Raw genomic sequence first — 25,427 nt, 5'->3', positions numbered from 1 at the left:
GTGGTGTGTGTACATCCAAAATATGCCACAGAGAGTAGGTAACCCAGCCAAGCTGACAGCCCACTGCAGAGCTAGTGATCTAACTCAGCCATTACACATACACAACTAAGAAGGGAGAACACTCTCAGCTCAGTAATGAGCAGACACATAGGAGGTACTTGTACCCATCTTGTTTCTTTAGCTTAATGTATTATTGTAACATTCAGTCCCTATAAAGTGATTATGTCTGTAGAAGTGGAGTCAGTCTGTGACTCTATTGCTTCATCCAAAATTGCCAGTTTTCTGTCCTGACTGTATGTAAAACCCAGGAGCAGTTCCAGCAAGCTGCTGGTTTTGTCTAACCTAGACAAATATTTCCCTGCTTCATCCTCTTCCCAGGAGAGTTAATGCCAAGAGCTGACACTGCTGCCAGACTGGGCAGTGGTGAGGAACACCCGGGAGAGTGTCAGTGCATTCTCAGGGCTGTGGGTGATGAGCTCCCAGCAATCAGTGAGAGTTTGCAGAACAGAGAAAACAGGTCCCTGTGCTGTGTCAATGTATGGCCTGGTTATACAGCACAGCAGTGAACCCAGCAGTGAGGGGTTCTTCTGTGTCCTTGTCATCTCTCCAAGGGGCATAAGGATTGGATCGGTGAGAAGGCAGCTTCCCTTTGGCTTTCAAACAGGAGGGATAATGACTGTAATCTCCCCTGGCAGGTGGAGAGTTCAGCTCCAGTGTCCAGAGCTGTTCAGCGTGGAATATGGTGATGCACATCTTCAGCAAGTTCAGCCAGGCCTCCAGCAGACTGGTAAGGACAGAGCAGGAAGCTTTGGGTTTCATTCTGTGCCCTGCAAGCTCCTGCAATCATCCCTGAAAACTACGTATCAGGGAGCTACACATACCAGGGCTACATATCAGGGAAAGATCAGCAGTGCTCAATTGGACAAGTTCCCTTGGGAAGACCCTGGTCTTCCCCAAGAAAGTGATGTGGCACAGCTCTTCCTGAGGCATGGAGGGTTACTCTCTAGCTGTGCAATTCATTTCTGAGTCTGAAGAGGGTCCAGAAGTATGTTACTGTGAGCACCAGGATGAGTGCGGCTAAGCCCCAGAGCTCACTTTTGAGCTCTGCACCAAGGTGAGATGTACGAGCTGCAGGGACCTCCTTTCCTGGCATCAAGGGAGGGAGCATGGAGTGACAAGTTGACAAGCAGAGTGCAATCCAGGGTGGCTGATACTGGGACATGTCAGCCCCTTGTAGCCACCTGCTCCTTCTCTTCCAGACTTCATGGTCCTTCCAGCCTGCTAGCTGCGGGTCAGTGAAGTGGTGTTTTCAGCCATAGAGAAGTCCTTTGTGCCTGCTTTCCCCTAGGCCAGAGAAGGTCCAGGGCAGCTGGAAGTGCTCTACAGCACTGCCATGACCTGTTTCTTTTGAAGCTGTGCAGAGATCTAGCACGGAGATGATGCTGCAGCATAGCAGTAAGATGCCCTGGACAAATCCTGCCACGCTGGCTGGTGTGACTTTGTCCCTTCTTCATTTTTGGCAGAGGTTTCCCAGTGCCACAACTCAACAATGTGGGGAGGGTGGGGGAGAAATCAAGCTGGGAGAAATCAAGTCAGGAGAACTCAAGACTACCTTTCCCTGATTTAAAGCCAGCTCAGCCTCACAAGTCAGCAAAGCCTTGTCTATGTGCAGAAGAGCTGAATGGGCAGCAGAGGCTAGAATTAGTATATTGCTAAAAAAAATAGCTGCTGAGTTGTATTTCAAGGGAAGCAAGCTCTGGAAAGCCCTGACAGCCTTGCGATGCAGACAGGCCAGCACTGGACAGCAGGAAGAGCATGGTGATGGGGACACAGCTCTCCAGTAGGCTCTCGCAGCTCAGCCCCACTGTGCCCACCCCACTGAGCACAGTTCCTTGTGGCCAGGCCATGGACTTAAGAGACAGGAGACATAGCCCTACACCAAGCCCTCTTTGGAGAAGATCTTACCAGCCAGGACTAGGTCAGAGCCAAGAAACAGCCTTTGAAGAAAGGAGAAAAACCCACCCAGGGAAGCCAGACACACTGCCTTGTATGCAGTACCAGCCAGCCAAGAGATAGGCATGTAGACACTCAGAGCAACATGAAGGCAATCCTGTGCCAGTGCCAGAAGCCCTCCTTCTGCTTCAAACAGCCTCAGCCTGGCAGTGAGCCCTCACTGCCGATGAGAACTGGCACCCCCAGCCTCTTGTGTCCTCCAGCAGGACAAGGAGCAAAAAACACATGCCACAGACAAGAGAGGGACTTCCTCGAGCAGTGACGCAGATACAGCTTCTTTAGCTAAGGTTTGTTAGGGTGTTTGTGCTTGTTTGAGCCTGCTAGGCTCTCCCATGGGTTGAACACTCTTCAGCTGCTTGCCTGTGCAACAGAGCACCCTGCTCCAACTGCTTCTGCCTGGAAAGAACCCCCATCCGCCCGCTTGGTCACTGCATCCTGAGAGAGACGGCAAGGCGCATCCTCCTCCAGCCCAGGGCCTCTCTGCCAGACATGCTGGACACAACCGATTCTCTGACAGCGGAGTGCCCCAGCCCCCAAAGCTGGAGCAGGGGGGAGCTCCCAGGAGCAGGGGATGTCCCGCTGTGGGTGACCCTCTCACTGGGGCGGTGAGGCTGTCAGAGCAATGAGGGAGCCAGCTATGAATGCCTCTGTTGTGCTGACCCAGCTGTCCCCGTGGCCAGCCATGTAAAGACGACTGTCGGCAGCTAGCACCCAGGTAGCTGCGACGCTTTCGTCAGTGCTGGCTTCCCAAGAGCAGCAAAACCTGGGCTGCTAAAGGGAAAAACATTTTTAAGTTAATTGCACAGGGCCCCTGAAGCGACTCCCTGACACCCAGCAGCTGGAGCAGAGGGCCAGTTCACCATCACTCTGCAGCACATCCTGCTCACCTGCCAGTGCCATGGGGGCCCCGTGGGTGCCCCAGGGGCTGTGGTGCATGTTGCACGGAGACACCCCCTCCTGCTCACAGCCCTGGGGCCTGTGGCGATGCCCCAGCAGCTGGTGGCACCAGAGTCACCTCTCAGTGGGTGCCCATAATGGATGGCCATGTGCCACCCGCCCAAACTGGTCCAACAGAAACCACAGGGACCGCTGCCGGCTGCACGTCGCTGTTACCGCAAAGCAGGCGGGGGGGGGCAGGCACCTCCTGCAGCCAGGGCCACCCTCCCTGCCCCTCAAGTGAGCAGCACCCATGGGCTGCCAGGCCTGGGACAGCACAGGCAAAAACGTGGTCCTTGTCCCCCACAGTGTAGGCTGAGGAAAGTGGCAGGGCGTTATGACACAGTCGCAGGCTGGGCTGTGCCCGTGCTCACCCCGCTATGGCCCTTCACTCTCCTCAGGGTAGGCCTTTGGGACAGCATGCCTGCAGCCAGGAGGGCCACGTTGGTCACGTGCCAGTGGTCCGGCAGAGCTCATCCCTGCTCCAAGGAGGGATAACATCTTCTCATTGACCTGTATACAAGTATTTGAGTCAGAACTTCCAAAACCAGGCAGCTTCAGCCTCAAGGTTCAGACCAGGACGGATTTCAGCAGGTGTTTTCCAGCCTCCCACCTCCCCGATTTGCTCCCTAGAAAATGCACGGCCATCTGAATCTCTGGAAGGGCACTCCCTCCTCTTCACATCCCTCTGGCACTCCAGGAGTAGAGAGCAGATTTTTGTGTCTCCTCTAGCCTCTCACCAGCGCCGAAGCCCATGTTTTCCTGGGCTCACACATGTGACGCCCTGCCAGCTCTCTCCGCGTGCTAGGGCACGCTCTGCCTACGAGCAGCAGCAGCACTGCTGAAAAGCCTCCTGGCAAGGAACTGCACGTATCAGTGCCTGCTTTAGTCACTTCAAAACAATCTGGTTAGTAAGAGGGAGAGGAGGGAGGAAGACTGTACCCCAGGCAGAGATTGCACATGGAAATACCGATGAGATGACACTGTTCTCTGAGAAGTATTAGAACAACTGGAGGAGCAATAAAACACCGCAGTTTCCATCCACACGGCTGTATCCCATGGACAAAGAAAAGGCAGGGATCTTATTGGAAGTCACATCTGATTCCTATCTGTCTGGCCTGAATCAGTTCCAATGCTGAGGAGAGACAGGCTGAACCCTGCCCACTAAAACGGAAGGAAAATGCATGAAAGAGAGAGTGCAGCCGCAGCAGTTGCTGAGCCTGGGTGGGCAGTGGGCAGCCCTGCTCCCGCAACAAGGGCAGCAAGGAGCTGCCTCTGCCCACCTCCTCCTACTCTTCTGCCTGTCCAGGACATGATCTGAGCACTGTGTGCTGCTGGCTCTTGGGCTGCAGCTAGTGTTGCTGCTCTCCTGGGGAAAAAACTGATCAAAACATCAATGATTCGGTCAGGTTCTTGTGTTTTGGGGTATCCAACAAAGGCAATTGGTAGCTGCACCCTGCAGAGCGACCCATCTTATATGCTATTTTGGGGCAAGTGGGGTTTGCTGGTAGAAATCTCATCTGATTAGCTGCAAGAGTTATCCTGTGAGTCAGTACTGGCTGGGTAGGAAACTCTCCTCTAACTGAACGGAAGCCAAAAAATTCTGTAAAGCCTTGTTTCCAGCCACATTTTTTGGGTTAGTAGCCAGAAAAACCCAGCACATCAGGAAAAAAAGCACTGGAAAACAAAACCGAAGATGGCTTTTGCAGTTTTCCTTTGCCTTGGTGTGTTCAAGAGGACAAGGGAAGATTTTGCTCCCCCTCTGACAATTGGGTTTGGGGAGGTGTCTCTGGAAAGCACACACATATTTTTAACTCATATACTTGGAAAAAGAAAAAAAAAAAAAAAATCTCTGCCTAAAGGCCAGACAAGAGGTGCTGGTACTAAGCCTTATTTTCAGGAAGCAAAACATGGCAAAAGTCAGGAAAGACACATGCGTGCAAAGGAGGCAGTATGAACGAGTCAGAAAAGCTGAACTGTATCCTGTTCTCTCCTGATGGCTTGACAAGTTGCTTCCACCCCATCTCCTCTTCATCTTTTTTCCATCCTGCCTCCACACAGCTTTAGAGGGGCAACATTTGGGCCAGGATGGCCATGAGCTGTGTGTCCAATGCCCCCCGCAAAGTGACTGCAGCACACATGTTGCCACAGGGCAAGCATGGGAGGACATTCAAGCCTCTGCAAGAGGGGTCCAGGGGGAGTGGGATGCTCAACACAGGCCACAGCTACCAACTACTCGCTGCAATGCCACAGTATCATGCAAAATTGTCAAATGTACATCACAACAGTGGTATTTCTTTCCCTGCAGGGAGGAAAACTCTGTGATGGGCCTGGATGCACCCTACACTTTGTTTTCATCTAACTCTCCTGACAAAGGAACATCCTCTGGGGACAAGATCTCCTCATACCAGGTGAGGCGTAAACTCCAGCAGTACTCTGACCCTCTCCCAGGAAACGTGACCTAAAAGATTTCAGGATGAGAAAAGCATTAGCATTTGCCAGCCAGATGTGGACAGATTCATGATGTGACTTTTGCACTGTCACTGCAGGACTCCCAGCAGCTCTGAAGCCATTTCAGTGGCGTGTCTCAGCCTGAAACACATTGCTGCCAGCGCTCCCGGTGCAAGTCTGGGCTGGGTTCACAGGCTAAGGGAAAAGGGTTTTTTCCATATTAAAGACTTTCTCTCTATTGACAGTAATAAACAAGGGAACAGAGGAGCCAATCCTGTTTCTGCAGGCTGGGTTACTCACATTTTGCGATGCTTGGGGCACATGTATGGAAGAAAATAAAGACAGTGTACAAACATAAGAAAATCTTTCTGGGCCAGACTGTCTTCCCATCTGTCCCACCTCCAAGGGTGGCCAAGAGGTGCCAGGGCAGAGCACAGGCATGGGGCAGGTAAGTAGCAATATCCAGCAGAGCTCCCCCAAGCACATGGCAGTATGCAATTCAGGGTCTTTGCCTGGACCTCCCACACTGGGCTTGAAATCCAGGGCTGTGTCCTGCTGCAGGGGTCTACCCCACCCCCCTTGAACTTACCCCAACCCCCCCAGCCACGGCTGCTGGAGCATTGGACACGTCTTCCAACCTGCTTCCCCCACCCATCGCTACCCATGCTCCTGTCGCTTAGCACCAGTGATAAACAGGACACATCCCCATGGCTGGGTGCCTGCCCAAGGCATGCAGGATCAAGTCTTCTCCCAAAAACCTCCTTTGGCAGCCACCGAACAGCACCGCTTGGTTTATCAGGCAGCGAGGCTACCCCTGTAGCCAAAGCACTCTTGCTTGATCAGTGTCATCCTGCTAGGAAAATTGGCACAGGTCTGCCTGCCCTTTGGTGCAGATCTCTTCGCAGTCCCCTTGCCTTGGCCCACGTCTCCCCCCACATTACAAGATCCCTCAATCTTCTGGACAGTTTTGGCTCATTGCTAAACATCTGGCAGATTTCTTACCTGGGTTTGTCCAGCCACTTCTCCAGCCAACTCCACAGCTTTTTGCATCCAGTGCCAGTTTTCCTTTTGCTCTGGCAGATAATCTCAGCCATTGCAACCCATACCGTTTCTCATGAGCCCTTTCTCCAGCCCCTCTGATTTTCCAGCATCCCCTTCCAGCTGTCTGTGAGCTGAGAGGAGATCAGCTCCTCCCCACAGCACCCCACCCCACAAGGTGCCTCTTTTTAAGCTGCTGTCTAATGCTTCCAGCCCACCCCACTGGGGACTGCAGGCTCCCAGGCCCTGTAATGGAGGAGAGCACATGTTTCTGGCAGGAGGGGATGCCCTGCCCTCCTGCCCAGCCCCAGCCCGGCTCCTGCCCTCCGCCCCTGAGGGCACTTGGGCTGCAGCAGCAGGTCAGATCCAGGACCGGTCCTGCCCCTGTACCCCGCCCGGCGGGATCACAGGGCTGACCAAAGCCACAGCACAGTCAGGAACCTGAAACCGGGACAAATAATTTGCGGGGGACTCCAGTGAGATGCGAAGCCAGCCCTGAACAGCGGCGACCGCCGCCGTGCTCCGCCAGCAAAGCCAGGAGCGGGGCTCCTTACAGCCTGGCCGAGGGGGCACCGGGGGGGCGGGGGGGGGGGGTGCCAGGGTCCCCAGAAGGGCAGGCGGGCTCAGCTGGAGAGCTCACCCGTCCGGAGAGCCCCGCAGCGCGTACAACCATGCGTTGAGCCCTGCCAAGGAGAGTGGATGCCAAACCTGAATTACCAGCCCGGAGAGTGGCTGTGGATCCCGGGAGCTCCTGTGATTTGCGGCAGGTTTTTCAGGTCCCCGCCTGTCACACACACACACACACGCAGATACTTAAGCAGTCACCCAGGGACCTGCGGGGTTCTTGTTTTACACACTTCTGGTCCCTGCCAGCTCCAGGTAAGCGCAGGCTTTGAGCTGGGGGTGCTGGGGTGCATTTGCAGTTGGGGTTGGGGGGGGTGTGAAGGGAGGAGCTGACCTGCGCTCACTGATGCTGGGGAGGTTGGAGCAGCACTCAGCAGGGCTGTGGTGGGAAAGCCTCATGCCTGGGACAGGGAGAGGGGCATGCGGGCAGGCAGAGACCCCAGGTGGGGGTACCACGGGGACCCGCCTCTGCTTCAGCAGCTGCCGTGCTCTTGTTCGCTTTGTTCCTATCCGATATTATCTTCTAAAAGGCAGAATGGGTAGTTTACAGGATGCATGACAGGTGGTTTTTCCTTATTTATGGCAGGGTCTGGTTTATTTTTAAAGCCTCCGTCCCACCTTATCCTGTGCGCCATGCCGGCTGATTTTATCCACAGCCACCCCACAGCAGGAGGCTGAGCAAAGCTGGGGACAGGACATGGCTCTGCAGCAGAGCAAGGGAGGGCAGGAGGGCTCCTTTGCATTGAGAACTGCTATTTTGATCTCTGCAGTGGCAGGAAATAGCTGCAAGCTAAAACCAGACCCAGATGCCTCCACTTGCATCCCAGCCCTGACAGTGGGAGAGCACTGGGGAAGGGGTCAAGAAACGCAGCTGGGGCTGTGGGGCCCCATCAACTGGGCAGGAGCTCCTGCTCAGAGAGTTTTCCACAGGCTTCGGGTGCAGTAAATTGTTAGAATGCTGCACAGCCAGCCAGCTATTGTATCTGCCATTCAAAAAAGCAAAGCTGAGCAAACAGAGATCATGTCTTTTCTGGAAAAGTGGCTGCTTTCTGCCAGGATAGTAAATGCTGACTGCACTAGCGGTGCTGGGCAGGCATGCTGGGAAACAGAGGGATGTCTTCTCCCGTTGCAGGCCAGAGCTGGGAGCCCTGCTAGTAACCCAAGGGTGTCCCTGGGGAGCTGGTTGCAACCACAGGACACAGGCAGAATAATTGCAGAGGGAGGTCTATCTCCACCCCATTGCTCCTAGCTCACATCTAGGTCAGGTCACTCAGGGCCTTGTCTAGCTGATTTTTAGGTATCACCAAGGACAGAGGTGCCCCCACCTCTCTGCTCCCTGTCCCTGTGTTGGATGCCCCCAATACGAAGATATTTTTCCCAATATCTTATAAGACTTTCTCTTGCTGCAACTTGCATCCATCAGCCATTGCTTTTTGTCCACTCACTCCAAAATGGCCCTGGAGGTGCATTTAAATGCCCCGTCAGCCACAGCGAGAGCAGCAGGTGCTGTCTGCACAGCCTCCGTGCACGCAGTGATGCTGGCTGGAGCTGCCTGCAGCCCGGGCAACCGATAAACCCCTTGCAGACTTCAGCTGGTGGCTGCTCTTACATTGCTCCACCTAAAACCAAGACAGTCGGAGCTAAAAGCGTGAACTCCCCGGGGCTCTTTAGCTTGACGCGTAGGACAGAGCAGGTGTCGCTGGTGCTGTGGTTTCACTGTGACAGTGCATCTGGCATTGTCATTTCTGCCTGGGTGAGTAACCCCCCACCCTGTGCCACCCAGGGGAGGGAGCAGCCGGCATGGTGCAGCTCACAGGGCCAAGTGATGGCCACAGCCCCCCAGCCTTTTGGAAAGCGGAATAGGTAGTTCACATCCTTTGCACTGAAAAAGCCGGGTTTTTTCCCAACGCCTGCAAAAATTTAGGTAGAAAAAAAAACAGTGAGCAGTGGTGCTTTTCAGCAGCTGAGCAAAGCAGTTGTGATTCTCTGTATTTCTGCCAGGCTTAAAGAAATGTAAGCAAGAAAATCACCTCTCCTATGCAGCCTGAAGGCTCCGTTTCAATGGCGGGTGGGTGAGTAGTGGTCCAGATACGGCCAATCAGGACATTTAGGAACTCCTGGTGCCCACAAATCCTGTCATATACCCCCAGTTTTTAGCATCCCAGAGGTGCCAAGCACTGGGTGCCACACACTGCATAGGGCCATGGGGCTCCTGAAAACTTCCAGGGCTCAGTGGAGCAGTGTGGAGAGACCTGCAGAGCCCTCCAGGACCCCCAGGGTGTTGACCTTTCCCTGAAAGCCATCCCACAGCCTTGAGAGGTAGGAACTGTTCCCCCTCCAGAGCAGAGGTGCAGGGGAGACAAGGAAAAACCATCAGGCATCATGTCCTGCTTGCTGGGACGCCCTGAGCTGCCAGCAGGTAGAAAATACCGTGTCCTACGGGGAAACGCCTCAGGAACTTGGAGATTATCAGAAACAGAAACTGCTGTGAAGATGAAACATGAAAGTTGAAGCGCGTGTTCCCTATGCAAATCAATGCACACACATTAACGTACATGAATGCAGCAGGCTGCAAACGATGATTTATAAACTGCCAGGACCTGTTGCTGCTGGTGGCCCAGGCTAGATGCCTGATCCGGAGGTGATGAGGAGCCCTGTGGTGCCTGGGCTTCCTAGGAGAAGGGCAAGTGGCTGGGAGTTGGCGTAGGATGCTGATCAAGGAGGGGAGGAAGGATTCGTGGCCGGAGCCTGGCCTTATCTGCAGTTTGACCTCATGGAGAGCCCGGCAGCCACAGTACTGGAGAGCAGCACCTCAAGTCCAGGGAATCTCCTTCTGCCTCTGCATCATTTCTGGAGGTCTCCAAATGCCTGGGGTAGCCCCAAAGGGCCTCCAGCCAGGTAAGCAGCATTCACCTGGCCCCCACCAGCTCACATGCACAAAGCACTGAACTTTGTCTGCCCCCTTCCTATATGGCCACCTCTGAACTGAGCTGATGCCAGGAAAGTCCAGGCAGCCACACACCTGTGGCTGCGATGCTCTGCAGGCAAGGCCAGCTCGGCTTGCAGCACCTGGGGTTAAAGATGGTCTTTTCCCCAGTCCATCCAGGGTGGTGGATGATGCCGTCTACCAGAACACTCCATCACACTCAGAGGTGCTCCAGCCTTACGCAACCGCTGTGTTACAATCAGTATTTACCAAGTGACTCAATCAGAGTGGGCTGTTTCACAACCAGCCCTGCTCTATTTATAAGCCCCTACTCAAATACCAAAGGATCCTTCTTTTTTTAGTCAAAGCAACCTCCTGCAGACAAGGCTCAGTGGGTGCTTTGCTTTTTGAGGTAAAGCTCGAAGAGGATCTCTCAAGCCTCTCATCAATAGGAGGGCTGGCTCTGCAAGCTGCAAGGCAGATTTGGAGCCGAGCCCCATCCCAGCAGTGCTGTCAGCAAGTGAGAGCCCTGGGGCATTCGGTACCACCCAGGGTACCAAGTGGGTTAAGGTGAGTTTTCCGTCAACCAGGAAAGCAGTTGGGTTTAAAGCTACACAGTAGGGATGCAGCCTGGGTTGCATCCCAGAGCTGAAGAGAAGGAGAGGCTGGACTGGGAGGTGGAGGCAGGGCAGGTCTGCAACTGAGGAAGGGAGTGGATGGCCCAGAAAAGTCCCACAGCGGGCCAAGAGCTCCTGGCAGCACTGGAGAGCCAGCAACACCATCCGGCCTGCCTGCCAGAGATGGGCCAGGCAACTCGGACAGCAGGAGAGCAGATCAAGAAAGGCCACATTTTTGCACCCAGCTCCTCCCCTGCCAACACCCCCCAGCTTGGTTTCAGAAACACCGAGATGATTCAGTATCAAGGGACTTCTGCATGCTTGGTGGGGGCAACGCCTCGTGTTGTAGTTGACCGAATTGGCAGGCTTGACCCTCTGCCACACGGGAGCAAACTTGGAGCCCTGCAGAAGACAGCCGTGGGACTTACCCGAGGTGTACTTACTAGTTTTACTTGTGCTTTTGTGCCAAGTCATGCAAAGCACAAGTGTGACAAACATTACTCTGGAGGAGAACGTGGGCTCCTTGCTTCTGCCATTGCCAGGAGCAGCTGGCAGTGATCAGAGCCAAAGGCACTGAGTGCTTGAGCAACGGACATGCATGGGTACTGTTTTCCAAGGACTGACCCTTCACTTATACAACAAAAACCAAACAAAGAGTTCAGCCATACTCAGGAACAACAGACTAACTGTTTATGCCTATGCTTGATAACATTAAATGTTAGTAAAAACAAAGCAGCTCACCTGTTCATTGCCAGCTTTGTGTGATGTCTGACCATGCTGCTAGGGGAGGACCAGGACACTGAGGGAAAATGGAGTGATTTCTGGGTCCAAGCCCACGGTCCCAAAAGATCCTCCATCCTCTGGTTTGTGATTCCTCTGCACAAACTTGCGTGGTGGCTGGAAAGAAGAAAAAGAAAAAAAAAAACCAACGAAAAAAACCCACTAGGCTAGATGCCAGATAACTGTTCCCTCGCCCAGAGGATAAATAATGTTTTTTAATTAATGTCTTTAAATTAACCCCCCCAACGTGCCCGTTGCTGTGACATCACTCCCAAGTGACGCCCAGGCCTAAACATGACTGTAAACAGGAATCGTCCCCACGGGAGTCACACTGGCTATAAATACAGCAACAGGGGAGTGCTGAGCAGAGGACAGGCTGCAGTTTCCTGCCAGCTAAGGATGGTGAGGCAGCTCAGCTGGGTGCTGTTGGCGTGCAGTCGCCACAGTGGGGAAACTGAGGCAGGAGTTTCTGGGGGGCTGGGGCTCCCGGCTGAGCTCCCTGGCATGCCTTTGGGAAGGGAATTGTGCCCTGCCACAGCCAGAGGCCACCGGAGAGGGGGGAGCTGGTGGGGATGGGGATGGCAAATCTGGGGCTCAGGAAGTGTGGCCCCACTGGCCACTCCCAGCTTAGGCAATGATGCCAGCCCCTCTCCACAGTGCCTGGCCCCATAGCCCTGCCCCAGGAGGAGATGGCCACGGAGAAGCCAGTGACTCCTACTGAGGAGCAGCTGGAGATCCTGGAGTACAACTTCTGCAAGGTGAACAAGCATCCTGACCCCACCACGCTGTGCCTCATTGCGGCTGAGACTGGGCTGTCTGAGGAGCAAACCCTGGTGAGTGTGCGCCTCTTGCCCCCACCTTGGCACCAGCCCTGCTCCCCCTGTATGCCTCTGTGCTCCCCCTGCATCCCCTGCCTGTCCTGTCCCTGGCTGTCGTACCCCCTGCACCCTTCTGTCTCCCCACGTGCTTCTTACTGCACCCCTACTTACGCTCTCTGCACCCCACATACTCCTTACTGCACCCCACACTGCACCCACAAGTCTTCTCTGCAACCACCAGTGCACCTCCAACCCCACACTGCACCCACAGAGCTGTACTGCACCACTGCACTTCCCTGTACCCCACATCCTCCCTGCACCCCACATGCCCCTGCCCCTGCATCCCCAAAGCCCCTTCCCCTGTAATCGCAGCCCCTTCATCCCACAGCCATGGTCTCCTGCACAGCAGCTCTGTGTCCCGCTGGGATCCTTGCACACCCCTTGCCCGGGAGCCCCATCCCCAGCCTGGGCTTGGAGACCAGGGTAGTGCCTCCCGCAGCCCGAACAAGGACACATGCCGAGGGTCACTGGCTGACTGTGGAGCCCTCAATACACAACCCATGCATGCTGTCCTTTCCTTTCAACCCATTTCTGATAGTCTTGGGTGCCCGAACCACTGCTGGCTTTATGGTCTGAAGAAACTACAGTCATTTTAAAACAGATACAGGATAGATGCAACTCCTGCAGATGTGCTATGGGACATGCTCAAGCTGAGCACACTCCCCCTCACCGCAATTAGCTAGTTCAGCATCCACAAATCCAAGTGCAGGCAAGTCTGTCAGCCTCTCCAGGAGACACAAAGTCCTCCAAATGTCCCTCCACAGGGACAGGCTGCCACTGTCTGGGACTTCCACTGAGCCCTGTGCTCCATCTGGCTACCTGCAGGCTACCCTGGGCTTCAGAAGCAAACGGCTCCTTCCCAATTCCTTCAGGTTGCAGTGCAGCCATTTTTGATGTGGGTGTTTTATAAGCTACTAGACCCATAGCAGCATTGCTGGGCATAGAAAAGAAATCCAGCCCGCTGAAAAGTTAGCAGCATTTTGCAGAGAGCTGCTAAGCCTGGCTCTCTGTGAGCAAAGCGAAAGGGATCCGAGAGCTGAGCAGCCAATGCCAGCGTTTAGCCTGTCCCAGGGAAGGATGCTGGTACGACATCCATTGCATGGATAGTCTGGTACAACATCCATTGCACGGATAGTCCTTGGCTGCCGTGGAAAAGGAGACCCCCTCCTCTACTGTGCTTTGGTGGCAGGCAGGTACCACATTGCACTGCTTGTTTGAGGCAGCAAGAAGGCAGTACCCCTGAAATACCTTTTCCTCCTTAGAAATGGCACTGCTCCGTTGTTTTTTTTTTCCTAAAGCAAGTTGTAAACACAGGCCATATATGCCCAGGACACCTCTGGAGATGTCTTAAAATCTTCCCTGATAGCCATCTTTTTCCACAAATCCAGGGTGCTCCTAGAGATCTGGAGATGAAGGTCACATTAGGGACAGAATTGAGACTGGGATGGCGGGCTGCAAAGTGCCTGCATTGCGTATGACACAGAGAATCATCACTCCTGACATCTGGAGTGCTTTATTGGCTAGATATAGCAGCTATTTTAATAAAAAATTTAGTAAAAATGAGATACAAAGAGGTACTGAGTCAACAGGAGACAATGGTTTAGGATAGGAAGTGAAATTTTTGGGAGGAGGGTCAGCAGGCAATCATCTGACTGGATGTGGTCCAAGGCAGTGCTAGTGCAAGAGCCGCTTATAGAGAGCACCGTGGTTGTATCGTTATGGACCACAATAGCTTCAAAAATAGCCATGAACAAATATAGCAACAAAATGAGCAGCAACAAAGCAAATCAAAGGCACATTCCCAAACAAAAGGCTGAGCTGTGCTTCCGGCACACATGAGTTATATCTCACTTCTTACGGAGGTAGTGAGGTTTTATCCAGCTGCATTTTATCTAACATTTGAAACTGCGGCTGTGTTGAAGTGGCATCAGCAGCTCAGGGAGTTGGCTTAGAGATGCTAAGTTACTACAGAATAATGTAGTCATGCATATTGCTTGAAGACTAAGATAATTTTTAACCCTTTTTTAAATCTATTTGTTCTTAAATCTGCTGAGAGCCACCATGTTGTCCCTCTCATCCTTTCTGAAGCATGTCAGCTTTTGATTCCTGTTAATTTTGGACCTGCAGTGATTGTTTCACTGCTCCAGCCATTTAAACAGACACCACACAGCAACCCCTTAGCCAATCTCTTACTCTGTCTGCAAGAAAAACCTGGACTCACAGCAATAAAACAAGGACTCACCCATGCTGTCAAGGTCTGAAGTGAGCAAGAGAAATGAGTTTGAAAGAGGTGCATGCACCCTTCAGTCAGGAAGGGCTGTCCTGCTGCCTGTACTGCTGGGAACAGTGCAGCACCTTGCTAGAAGATAGCAGTGCTGCGAGTCTCCTTGCCTGGTCTCACGTGCTGACCACATCTGCACCTTTAGCAAAGGGTTTGCTCAGCCCACTGCACTCACTCTCTCTTTTTTTTTTTTTTCCCCCCTCCAGAAATGGTTCAAGCAGCGCCTGGCAGAGTGGAGGAAGTCTGAGGGGCTGCCTTCAGAAAGCGGGTCTGTCAGGGACTAGAGGATGCTGCTCCGATCCCTGTGCCTGCTGTAAAGGATGGTGAAGCTCTTCAGAGTGGGTTTCACTGGGGTTCTCCTGTTGCAATATGTTTTGAGATACAAGCAATACCCTGCTATTTAATATAAGTTTTATTTAAAGTGTACATAACCAGGAAAAAAAATATATATGTGTGTGTATACAGCTTCTGGTAGCTGCATAATCTGTCTAATGATTCCCATCCATTAAGAGTGGCTGCACAGGGCAAGGCAATCTTGTGCCCTTGTCCCAGGCTTGCAGAAAAGCTGCCATGAACAGTTCAAACATGGGGGGGGGGGGGGGGAGATTTCTTTCCCTTATGACCCCCAGAGGCAAATTATGTTTGCTAGCTTTAATGCACCGATCATCCAGAGAGAAGGGCACCTGGAAAACCAGATGTGTTGTTCCAGTGATCTTGGTTAGCTTGAGATGCCTGAGTCAGCTCTGAATACTGGCAAACTGAGTGCCCTCAAATGCATTTCCCACATTTCTGTTAAAGGTCACCAAAGGGAATGAACTGGTCTTTTTTTTTTTTTTCTTCAGTGTATTAATAAAAACCCAAAGTTTTTTGATGAGAGGAGCTGTGTTATCTTCCTGCTTGTGCTCCCCTCCCCAGTGGCAGGACGCAGACTGCTCTGGGAGGGCAACACGATTCCAAGGCAGCCTCAGTGGGCGCCATGGGTTTTCCCTCTAGCCACAGGGATAACCCGCGGACATAGGCAACCTCCTCTTCTCGTGCACCCACAGGCCCATCCCTGGCAGCCCACAGAGCCCCATGCACACTCCAAGCCCGGAGGTGGCAGAGGCTGGTGGTGCTGGGGTTCCCCTGCAGGGTTGGGGGGCCAGACCCCAGCCTCCTTCAGGCCACTCTCAAGGCTGAGGGACGCAGCTGCGCCGGGACTCTTGCACAAAGCCCAAACTCTCATCTGTCCTGGTACAGGACAATGCAACGAGCTAAAAAATAACCAGCACCATTACCCAGTGACCTTATCTTGTTCAAAAGGGTTCAAAATCCTCTGCTTAGTGGCTTATTGAATCAATTAGTGGATCCTCTGATTAATCCTCTTCTGGTTTGTGGTAACCTGCCTCTGCTCCTTTGGAAGGACAATCAGATTAACACAGGAAAGATTAAGATACTCTGGCACTGAAACTGCCACATGCTTGGGAGAATCCTTATTTTGGTTGTTGTTCTTTAATGGTACTTTCATTTATCACTTTTGTCCTTTGCTGGAGAGCATCTCTTTTGCCTCAGTATCTCCAGCCCATCACCAGTGGTTAGGTTGCCAGTGCAAAGCACATTGAACTCGTAGGAAAGAGATAAAAGCAATCTCCCTGTGCCATGTCCCACACAGGCTGTGTTGTTCCCCTCCAATCCAGCTGTCAAACTGACTCACCCTCAGAGCCGACTGGAGCCCAGGGTTTGTTCTGCAGAGTCTGGCACTGATACCTGTTTTGTTCTTAATCTTTGCAACATGCCTTCTGCCTTACACTGAGGAGAACTGCTTTTTTGAGTTAGGCTCCAAAAATCCCAATGCAGGGCTCCATTATTCTGCCCAGGGTCACACAACTGGATATTTGAACAACACAGATTTAACCCGCCTGTGTAACTTGTATCAAAGATGCATGTAAAGCAAAAGTCTGGATCTGCCCGTTCTGCAGGCATTTGAGAAAACGAGCCCCAAATTCAAGCCAACTCAATGCAGGTGCCACCACAGCATTTCCAAAGTCTGTACTAAAGATTTGCACCTTATCAAATCCAGCCCTGGATCTGGAATTTTGCAGCCTTTTGTGTTCCTACTTCTGTCACAAGCACAAAACTTTGAGCGTCACTAAGATCTCTAAACTTTAGCAAAAAATTTTGAAACCAAAGGTCAGGAGTTGTGTTGCATCAACCTCCTGTGCGCCTTCAGCTTTGGTTTGCCACACTTGTTTATGTGAAAGAACAGTTCCTGTGCTGGCTTCCTCCGGCAGTTGTTTCACTACTTCTTTAGCTATTAAAGCAACAAAATAAGAAGAGCGATAAACCCCAGACATAAGCCGTCCTATGGAGAGATGCTTCCCACATCAGGTCAAATTCTGCTCATTTCCCCTGGTCACTATTTTGTTCTTAAGGAATGACCATTTTATTTAACTCCCCAGATAAGCCCAATAAAAGCAGCTGCTCATAAGAAAGTGTTCCTGCTGGGTGCTGCCTCTGCACCATGGTGGAATAGGTTTTCCAGCCACAGCACAGCCCAGAGAGGGTGATGTTCCAGGGGGTGATGGGGGCAGCTGGCACAAGCAGGAGGCTGTGTTTCTGAGGGAGCTCAGCGCTTAATTGGACGAGCCAGGTCTTGGATCCGAGCAGAACAAGTTGCCTTCTTCGCAGTCTCCTTCACTGTGAAGGCATCTGGGTTGAATTGAGCCAAGCCCCCAGGAGGCCTGGGGGAGCAAGGACAGAGCTGGTCAATTTGGGCTGGAGCAAGGCCAGCTCTCAAAGCTGCCTGCCAGCTGGCACACCTCCACTGCTGTCACCAGGACACCAGTGAGAAGGGGGGCCCCATCTCTCACTGAAGCTGTCACAGCCACTACAGCCAGGCATTCCCTCATCCTCTGTGAAACGTCCTACCCACTGCTTCCTGCTGCCCAGGCTGAGGCCAGCTCCATCATGCTGGGCAACATGAATGTGCTACACTGTGCCGTGTGGCAGCTGGCTGCTTTTTATAATTGCTATTAATAATTAAGAAGTCTCAACCAGTAATTCCTACTGGAATTAGAAAGTTCCTGTTACTCCTCTTTTGATTATCCTTCCACCTCAAAAATGCTTTTTAAACTACAATCCACATATCATTAGCACATCCAGCCATATAAAATCCATGTATTTTGGAAGTGAAGGAGCAGTGGCTTAATCACACTGGCCAAACCCAAATCAACAAGGTGCCTGCACAAAGTGGGCCAAGAGCAGATCATTTCCCCATGGCAGGGAAGCAGCACCTACCTTTTGCAAGGCTAGGCCAGTTCCACGAGCCTCGGTGTGGCCACTGCATGCTTCGCAGCCTTCGTCACTGGCCACTCAGCATCCCGCAGGGGCACATAGTCAGGATGCAATCTTTTTGCCCTAGCCAGCTCCAGGGTCCGAGGGCTTGCGATTGCCTGCTGAGCGAACTTGGAAACCTGAGGAAGAATGGGGAGGAAGGTCCTTACAGGTGCTCCTGGCATTCAAGGCTGACCAGCCTGCAACTCAGTGTACCCAGGTTCACAGCCACTGACCGCACACAGATGGGACATGATCCTGTCGTGTCTGGCATCAGACCAGCCGTGGAAGGAGAAACCACCACCTGACCAGTGCCACAACCTGCCCTCCAGCCTCCTCTTACTCATAGCCCTTTGTCCAACCCAACCCCCAGGACTGGAGGTCCCAATTAGACACTTGTCCATCTCACTCCGTCCCCACAACTGCAGGGTAGGCACAGGTCTGCCCTTCTCTGGGGATGTCTGCTGGGAGCCAGTTCATGTTCTGGACGGAGGACGAGTCCTGCTCTCCAGCCCAGGAAGCAGCGACATCAAGCTCACAGGCAGCAGCACAGGCAGGGCTGCCATGCAGAGAGCCGCCAGCCACTGAGTACCCGTGCCCTCCCCTCTGCCCAGCATCCCTGCCGTGCACGGTCCTGGGCGATGCTGCCTTACCGGATGGATGACAGATTCAGGAAAGCTGAGCTCATAGCAGCAGGTCACCTTCCTGACCCGGGGCTCTGCGAGACGCTGTAACCGCGAGGATGCTCTCGCCATGGCCACGACATTTGTAACCTGTGTTGGCACCTGCACAGGTTCAGAACGGGGGAGGGATGTGCAGACACAGAGCTCATCCACAGCAGCCCACAGGGACACACTTCCTCTCCAAAACTGTGAGCACCCAAGAAGGAGCACTCTTACTTTCCCAGCACCCATTATTTTTTGTTCACTGAAACTACAAGGTAATTTTGGCACTATCAAGACTTGTATGTTGTAGCCAATGTTACTTTTCCCCCCTAACTGTTGCCCACTCATAGCCAGGAGAGGAATGCTTGTAATGAGAGCCTGTGTAGCCAGGTAAGAGTGCAGAGAAATTTCTTCTAGAGTAATGTTCTTCACATTCATCTTCCTGGCTGAACCAAATAATTTCCTTGCTAAGGAGAGACGCTCAGATTTCAGGATAAATATGCTGGTGCAGTTAATGCATTCCTACAGCAACAGTAATTACTGCTCCAGGACTTCTTCCTCTGTTTTTCACAGGGTTACTGATGCCAAGGCCTGCTCCAGCACAGCCTCCCTTATTTCCCAGCCCAGAGACTGCAGCCAGAAAACTTAGCCTTTGCCATGGAAATGACTGTAATCTGAGATTGCCCCAGGCCCTTTCACCCCTGCCAAAGCAATGACCCGCCTAAAAGGAGAAAGTTCAGAAATACATCTCTAAATAAGGCTTCTGGTAAAACACTGTTAAAATATACATACTGTTTGCAGGCTCATCCCCTCGATATACACAGATAGGAGCACAGCTGCCCAACTACAAACACAACTGTACTCCCTACGAGCTAAACAGGCCATTCCCATCAGGTTTCTCCACTTTCCCAGGCTGCTTTATCAGGGGATGCAGCCCTGATTCCTCCCTTGGCTCTCCTGCTATTCTGGGCTGCTCCGGCCTGGCTGCTTTCTGTCTCTTAGTAGGGAGATTTTCAAAGACAGCACCTCACTCCACAAAGGCAGCTTCTCTCAGTATCTCAAACCCCAGCAGAACCAGACAGCTTCTCGCCTCCGGAGCACACACTGGGCACATCCAGGGGCAGGACACAGGGGGTAAAAGCTCAGAACAGTTTGCTGCATCGCTGCCCCCTCCAAATCTCACTCAACCACCTCCTCACCTCTCTGGCATACAGGAACTCTGGGTGCAGCACCTTTGGCCGGGCAAGCTCCAGGATCCGCGGGGAGGCCTTATAGCTCAGTGCAGCTGGCGACACGGGCCACTCAGGGGACTGGCGAGGTCTGGAAGCAGAGAGTTGTGGCACCGTTACTCATAGATACTCCCCCACACTGGTTAAACCAGGCTGCAGCTGCGATGTGTAAGCCTCATGTTTGCCACAGTAGAAGGCAGCTTTGTCTTGTGGCTATTTCCAGTGTAGAACCCACTCATGCCATGAGTCCAGAGGTCCTAATCCCAGCAGAGCCCCTTCTCTGCATTTTGCCTTCTGTTGTACCCATCCTCTGTTCCTGTTGTTACTATTTTGAAACTGCACTGATGCTGCAAGACCCAAGGGCCTACCTATAGGATCCTACAGGCTTTCTAGCCTCTCACCTTTGCTGCAGGTAAGCAGCCTGGTATTTTTTAGGTTCAGACAACTTCAGCAGTCGATCAGAAAGGAAGCCAAAATTCACTAGTGGGGGACGCTCACAGATCATTGATTCCTGTCCGCAGCTGTAAAAGAAGAGAGATCTTGAGGAACAGCACAGAAGAGTTAGTAAAAGGCAACTGACAGAGAACATGAACGTGGCAGGTGGTATCCTCAGTCTGGTTAAACATCCATGCCTGCTGCATGTACAAAAGTTGGCACCAGTGCACATGGAAAAGCCATGAACAAATTGGGCATTTACACTTGAGATTTCCTGACTTGAAAGGTAAATGCTGTTTGCGTATGCAGAGTCCTGTTTTAAGCACCCTCAGTGCATTGCTTTCAAAGTCGAGGCCTTTCCCTGGACCATTTCAAGAAGCCACTCCACAACACAAACCTGGCAGCATCTCTGTTGTTCAGCTCTGCCAATTTAGAAACCTCTTTGTTGCAACGGCTTAATAGCACCTTGTGCTCTTGTAGCTCCTTTCAACTTGGGATCTCCCCAGGCTTGCCTAGTGCACGCTCATCCAGCTTTCCGTCAGCCACAGCTGATACAGACACCTGTCATCACTGGGGAAGGGGTGAGCAGAGGTGAGCAGAAAGGCAGGAAGGCCTGTCAGAGGGACACCATTATCAGAGGCAGAAGCTCTCAGGCAGATGAGAGCCCCTGAACTGATGACAGTGGCAGAGGAGAGAAAACTACAGACACGCATGTCTTGACATCCCTCCGGGTAGAGGAAAGTCAGGATTGCAAGACGGTTTCATTTTCATTGCTAGGAATTCTTACAGACTAGCAACCACCATCTCATCTCTGAAAGAGCTTCATCCTCTCCAACAGAGCTACAGGTGAATTGCTTCAAGTAATGCAGCATCACCCAGCCCCACTGAAGTTTTTTACATCATTTTTCACTCTTATTCCCAAACATGGACTGCTTTGACTGGTTGTTTACCATGCAGTGACAGCAAAGGTTTAACTCAAGGCAAAAGACCTCGATTCCCTCTAGCGAGCAGGACGTTGCAAGATTTTTCTCTTCATAGCACTTCCTAACTTTTATCCTCAAGATTTAGGCCAGGCTCCAAGAAGATGCAGGGGTTCACTGATTTTGTCCAGGTGCCCAGCTGGACTGCATCAGCCTCACTCTAGGGATGCACAGGTGTGACACAGACATGTTTCCAGCAAGGCGTGCATGCATGCACGTGATGCCTCTGCTTCTAAGCTGAAGCAGAGCTGCTGTTTGGGGCTTTTCTGTTACTGCAGAGGAACATGCTCCCATGCACTTGGAGACTGAGATCAAGGCTGGCTCCTATGGCAGCTGATCCAACCCAGAGCTCCAATCAGACCAGCAACCACCATGTGTTGCAAAAGGCTTTCCCACAGCCAGGAAGCAGGTACAAGGAAATAAAAGGGCACCGAAACTTAGCACTCCCTAGTTCCTCCTCATTTTGGAAGTCAAGCACTCAGGGTGATGATGCTCCCATAGCACTTTCTTCCCTCCTACAGATGGCCCCTGTTCGAAACATCAGTACAGCCTGGTGGGTCTCAGTGGCACGGAGGTCCCTGTGGGGCAAGTGATGGCAGGAGAGGAGATGGCATCTCCTCTTACCTTGGGAGCCAGCACATCCCCCTGATTAGAGAGCACCATCCAAGCTGCCTCCTTCCCCAGGATGTGCTATCACATCACTGACCTGCACTGATGCTTGCCAAAATCCTGCTTGGGCTTGGCCAGTGCCACTGTTCTTGGGGATGGTTGAGCTGTCACAGCATGCCGCGAGAGGGTCCAGATGGTCTCTTGGTTTCCCCACACAAGCCTAGCAAGAACAGCAAGGGTGTGAAATTTTAGAAACATGCACAAACGTGAAATGTGCTTGCTGGGCCTATCCTCCCTGGAAGTGTTCAAGGCCAGGTTGGATGGGGCTTTGGGCAACCTGGTCTAGTGGAGGGTGTCCCTGCCCATGGTGGGGGGATTGGAACTAGGTGATCTTGAAGGTCCCTTCCAACCCAAACCATTCTATGGTTCTATGATTCCCTTCTTAGGATGGGACACACATGGTCCCCCTGGCACTGAATTTCCTAACACTGTCCAGGTGGTTGTTGTCAACTCAAAAAGAAAAGAGCCTTCAAGTTATGAGTCTGCTTTTACAGTTACCAGTGGATGTTCAGAAAGGGTCGTTTCATTACATGTCTGAAACCCCTGGGGGAGTTTCATGATTGCATTTTTCTTGCCTCACCATTACCACCTAACTATACCACAGGTATGACTGTAAAAATAGTGATAATAATAATGTTACGGTCAGGGTGTGCCATGGAAAGTGGGTGAGGTTTTGCAGCATGTTAGTGGTTACTCTCCTGTGCCCAGGGCAAATTTGGAGTTGCTCATCCCCCATTGAGAGAGAGGCCATGGTGGGAGAGGGTACCACTGCAGTCAGGGCAGGGAACACCAGGGTGATGGGTTTATGGAGACCTTTTCAAGCACAGTGACACCCATCCAGACAGTGGAGAAGAGATGTTATCAAGAGACTGCTGCCCTGGCTTGTCAAGCCATAGCTTGACTCCTTAATGCAGACAGCAACTCTGTTCCTAAAGCTTGACTGTGTCCTCCAGGATACAGCAGCCTGTGGCTCCCACGATGTCTGGTCCCCTTGCACCACAGCACCATCCTACCCTGCAACATCTCAGTGGGTCAGCTCAGATGGGGCAGCAAAGGCAAGACTTGGGTCAAGTCCGTTTTTTGGATTGAAAACAAGAAAGAGAAAATTGAAGAGAGCCCCTCACACACTGAACATCTCAATCTGGTTTTTTTTGGAGCCACTTCTGCTCTTAAGAGGAAAGCAGTAGCAAGACAAATGCAAAGGCCCCATCAGTCCCCAGTCCTTGAGCCAGGGCTGTCTGAGCACCTCCTTACCTGGGATCATTTGCACAAGCTACTTTCTTGGGTTCTGCAAGTTCCTGTATCCTGTCAAAATTGCAGAAAAGGACAAATGTGCCATTACACATACAGTTAAACCAACAAAGCATAAAGAAGCTACTGCTGCACTCAAAGCCATATCGCACTCTCGAACCCCTGTGCCTTTGCCTCCATCCCTTGTGAGAGTGCATTTAAGGGATCTCTCTCTCCAAGTAATTTTCCACCCATTTAATCTGCTGGACTGACCAGCCCATGGACTTTTGTGCTATCTCTTGGATTGCACAGACATGAATTTGCAAGTCTGTCCTCACTGTGGGGTCCCTTGGCAGGGAGAGGGGGAAGGTTCTTTTCTGGTTAACAACATGCCCTGCAACCCCAGCAGGTAGGAGATGGATGATCTCCCAGCCTACAGGAGCCCAGGTGAACAGAAACACCTGTTATGAACACGTTTGTGGTTTACTAAAAGGCATCATGGAGACAGCACTGTTCTCACATGGCATTACAAGCACAGGTGATTTTTTTTAATTTATAATTTTATTTCAGTCTGTTTAGCACAGGGACCTCAGATGCTATAAAGACACAGGGACATATGTGCTCTGTGCCCTAGGAGCAGCACTGAAAATGTTTTTACTGAGTATTCATCAGACCAAAACCTTTCAGGAAGATCAGGTATCACTGCCTGCTCCTGCTGATGAAGTGTCCCAAGCCTGAAATCCCAGCGGCTGGCAAGCATTTGTGCTTTGTGAGCCTTGGTACAAAGAGAAGGACAAGACAATGCCAGCGTCACAAGTGGCTTGCAGAGCTCCCTGGCATCACTGACCAAGCCGGTACTCACCCAGTGAGGCTGCAGGTGCCTGCCCCCAACCAGCTGGGGAACAACCCCACGAGGTGGGCAGCTGTGGAAGTGCCCCACTATGGAAAAAGCACAGAAGGTGAATGCCTGGGGCATTGCTTCCCTGCTTAGTATCACCCAGCAATAAGGCAACATACCCTTAAAGAGGTGCGGTGACACCAAAGAGAGAGATGTTTGCTGACAGAGAACGGTCTGTGCTTTGGTGACACACCTGTGGTTTCTCTGATGGGGCCAACGCCTCTAGTGAGACACCGAGCCCCAGCAAATGCTTGCCAGAGAGCTCAGCACCACAGAGACCCTTGCAATGGCAGGCTGCTGTTACAGCATCCTCACTGCACGCTCTTTGTGAGACACCTGCTGATTTTGTCACACTTAACTGCCGGTCACAACACTGCAAACACGGCTCCCACCGGGATCCCACAGAGGGAACTGCCTGTAGGACTTTGGCCACCTGCCGCCAGTTCAAGACGGGACATGCTCAGGAAGGCAGCCACCATTTCAGGAGCCAAAAACCAGTTTCAGCTGTTTGTTCCCAAGCGGCTCCCCGGGGGCTCTTCCTTGCAAAGGTGCAAGGGGGTGAAGGATTACCACACGGAGGCACCCCCCAGCCTAGCTGCGCCGCAGAGGTGGCACTATCTCTGCCGGCAGGCTCGTCGCTTTTCCCCCACCGCTGGCACAGATCCACCACACAGCCACTGCCAAACTCAGCACAAAGTGCATGGGGCCCTACTGCCCCACATCGCTGGCTTGGACACTGCTGTGCAAAGCTTGCATCATGACCCAAGGAACGAGTCACATGTACATCCAAATCAGGTCCCTCAACTCAACTGACAATTGTTAAGGGTTTGGTTTTTTTTTTTCCAATTACAAAAAAAGATTACTTTCTACTCTTTTATCATGGCAAAAGCTATGGACAGACAGGCATCCCCACACAGGACACATCTGCAGCAGCTCTGCAACTTGAAGGAGTTAAAGCACCTCACTGACCAGGGGACAGCCCTGGGGGAGCCTTTGCCATTTGGTCCTGCTCATGCTTCCCAGCAAGGAAAATGAGGCCTTGCTGCAGCCAGACACAGAAATACCTCCCCTCCGCTGCCTGCGCTCACACAAACTCATTGCTTAAGGGGGGATCAAGCCCCTTTGAGATCAATTCCTTGTAAAGCAAAGGCTCACAGCCTGCATTTTTAAGGGGCAGGACGGTCAGACGTGGTTTGTCTTGAGAAGCAGGGGGAAGGGCAAAACCAGGCATCATTTCCTCTGTGTGTTTATCACCGTGTCATCTGATAGATCAGCTCACTGTTTGGTGTAAATCCCCAACTGAGCCCTCCCAAGAGACGTGCGGCACAGCCCGAACACCCAGCCAGGAGGCCGGGAGGGCTTCTTACCTGTTATATGAGCATGCAGACAAGTAACAAGAAACTGCAAAGACAAGAAGAGGTGAATTTAAAAGCTTGGTAAAACCTGCAGCCTGGGCTGTCTGCTC

General features: G+C 52.2%; 2 protein-coding genes across 9 annotated transcripts; one reads left to right on the top strand and one right to left on the bottom strand.

The window, feature by feature from the left end:
- The first annotated feature begins 5,256 nt into the window (after window positions 1–5,256).
- HOPX (HOP homeobox) lies at window positions 5,257–15,418 on the top strand. Of its 4 annotated transcripts, none has more exons than XM_075751662.1 (3): window positions 5,257–5,360; window positions 12,043–12,218; window positions 14,751–15,418. In XM_075751662.1, the coding sequence occupies exons 2-3, from the start codon at window positions 12,075–12,077 to the stop codon at window positions 14,826–14,828; spliced, it is 222 nt and encodes a 73-aa protein (XP_075607777.1). In that variant the 5' UTR covers window positions 5,257–5,360; window positions 12,043–12,074; the 3' UTR covers window positions 14,829–15,418. The 4 variants fall into 4 exon arrangements, with proteins under 4 accessions (XP_075607777.1, XP_075607775.1, XP_075607776.1 ...); XM_075751660.1 differs by lacking the exon at window positions 5,257–5,360 and adding an exon at window positions 7,113–7,317; XM_075751661.1 differs by lacking the exon at window positions 5,257–5,360 and adding an exon at window positions 10,287–10,558.
- Window positions 11,308–23,625, bottom strand: SPMAP2L (sperm microtubule associated protein 2 like). Of its 5 annotated transcripts, none has more exons than XM_075751655.1 (7): window positions 23,089–23,625; window positions 21,872–21,994; window positions 20,152–20,271; window positions 19,721–19,841; window positions 18,510–18,641; window positions 17,821–17,996; window positions 11,308–11,502 (listed from the first exon to the last, which is right to left on the bottom strand). In XM_075751655.1, exons 1-6 carry the CDS (start codon window positions 23,280–23,282, stop codon window positions 17,832–17,834), a joined length of 855 nt encoding a protein of 284 aa, XP_075607770.1. In that variant the 5' UTR covers window positions 23,283–23,625; the 3' UTR covers window positions 11,308–11,502; window positions 17,821–17,831. The 5 variants fall into 5 exon arrangements, with proteins under 5 accessions (XP_075607770.1, XP_075607769.1, XP_075607771.1 ...); XM_075751654.1 differs by lacking the exon at window positions 11,308–11,502 and adding an exon at window positions 15,397–17,264; XM_075751656.1 differs by lacking the exon at window positions 11,308–11,502 and adding an exon at window positions 15,397–17,232.
- Window positions 23,626–25,427: the final 1,802 nt, after the last annotated feature.

Source organism: Balearica regulorum, chromosome 4 (assembly GCF_011004875.1).
Source record: "Balearica regulorum gibbericeps isolate bBalReg1 chromosome 4, bBalReg1.pri, whole genome shotgun sequence".
Lineage (NCBI taxonomy): Eukaryota > Metazoa > Chordata > Aves > Gruiformes > Gruidae > Balearica > Balearica regulorum.
The sequence above is the reverse complement of the archived record's forward strand: the minus strand, read 5'-3'. Positions and strand labels throughout refer to the sequence as shown.

What these genes read in the sequence shown, in the direction of transcription:
- SPMAP2L (XM_075751653.1), bottom strand. Translation starts at nt 23,282, where the DNA reads ATGCACTCTCACAAGGGATGGAGGCAAAGGCACAGGGGTTCGAGAGTG. An exon ending in GCTGCTTACCTGCAGCAAAG is followed by an intron (nt 19,842 to 20,151) that starts GTGAGAGGCTAG and finishes CTCTGCTTCCAG; the next exon opens with ACCTCGCCAGTCCCCTGAGT. An exon ending in AGTTCCTGTATGCCAGAGAG is followed by an intron (nt 18,642 to 19,720) that starts GTGAGGAGGTGG and finishes GAACCTGTGCAG; the next exon opens with GTGCCAACACAGGTTACAAA.
- HOPX (XM_075751662.1), top strand. Translation starts at nt 12,075, where the DNA reads ATGGCCACGGAGAAGCCAGTGACTCCTACTGAGGAGCAGCTGGAGATC. An exon ending in TGTCTGAGGAGCAAACCCTG is followed by an intron (nt 12,219 to 14,750) that starts GTGAGTGTGCGC and finishes TCCCCCCTCCAG; the next exon opens with AAATGGTTCAAGCAGCGCCT.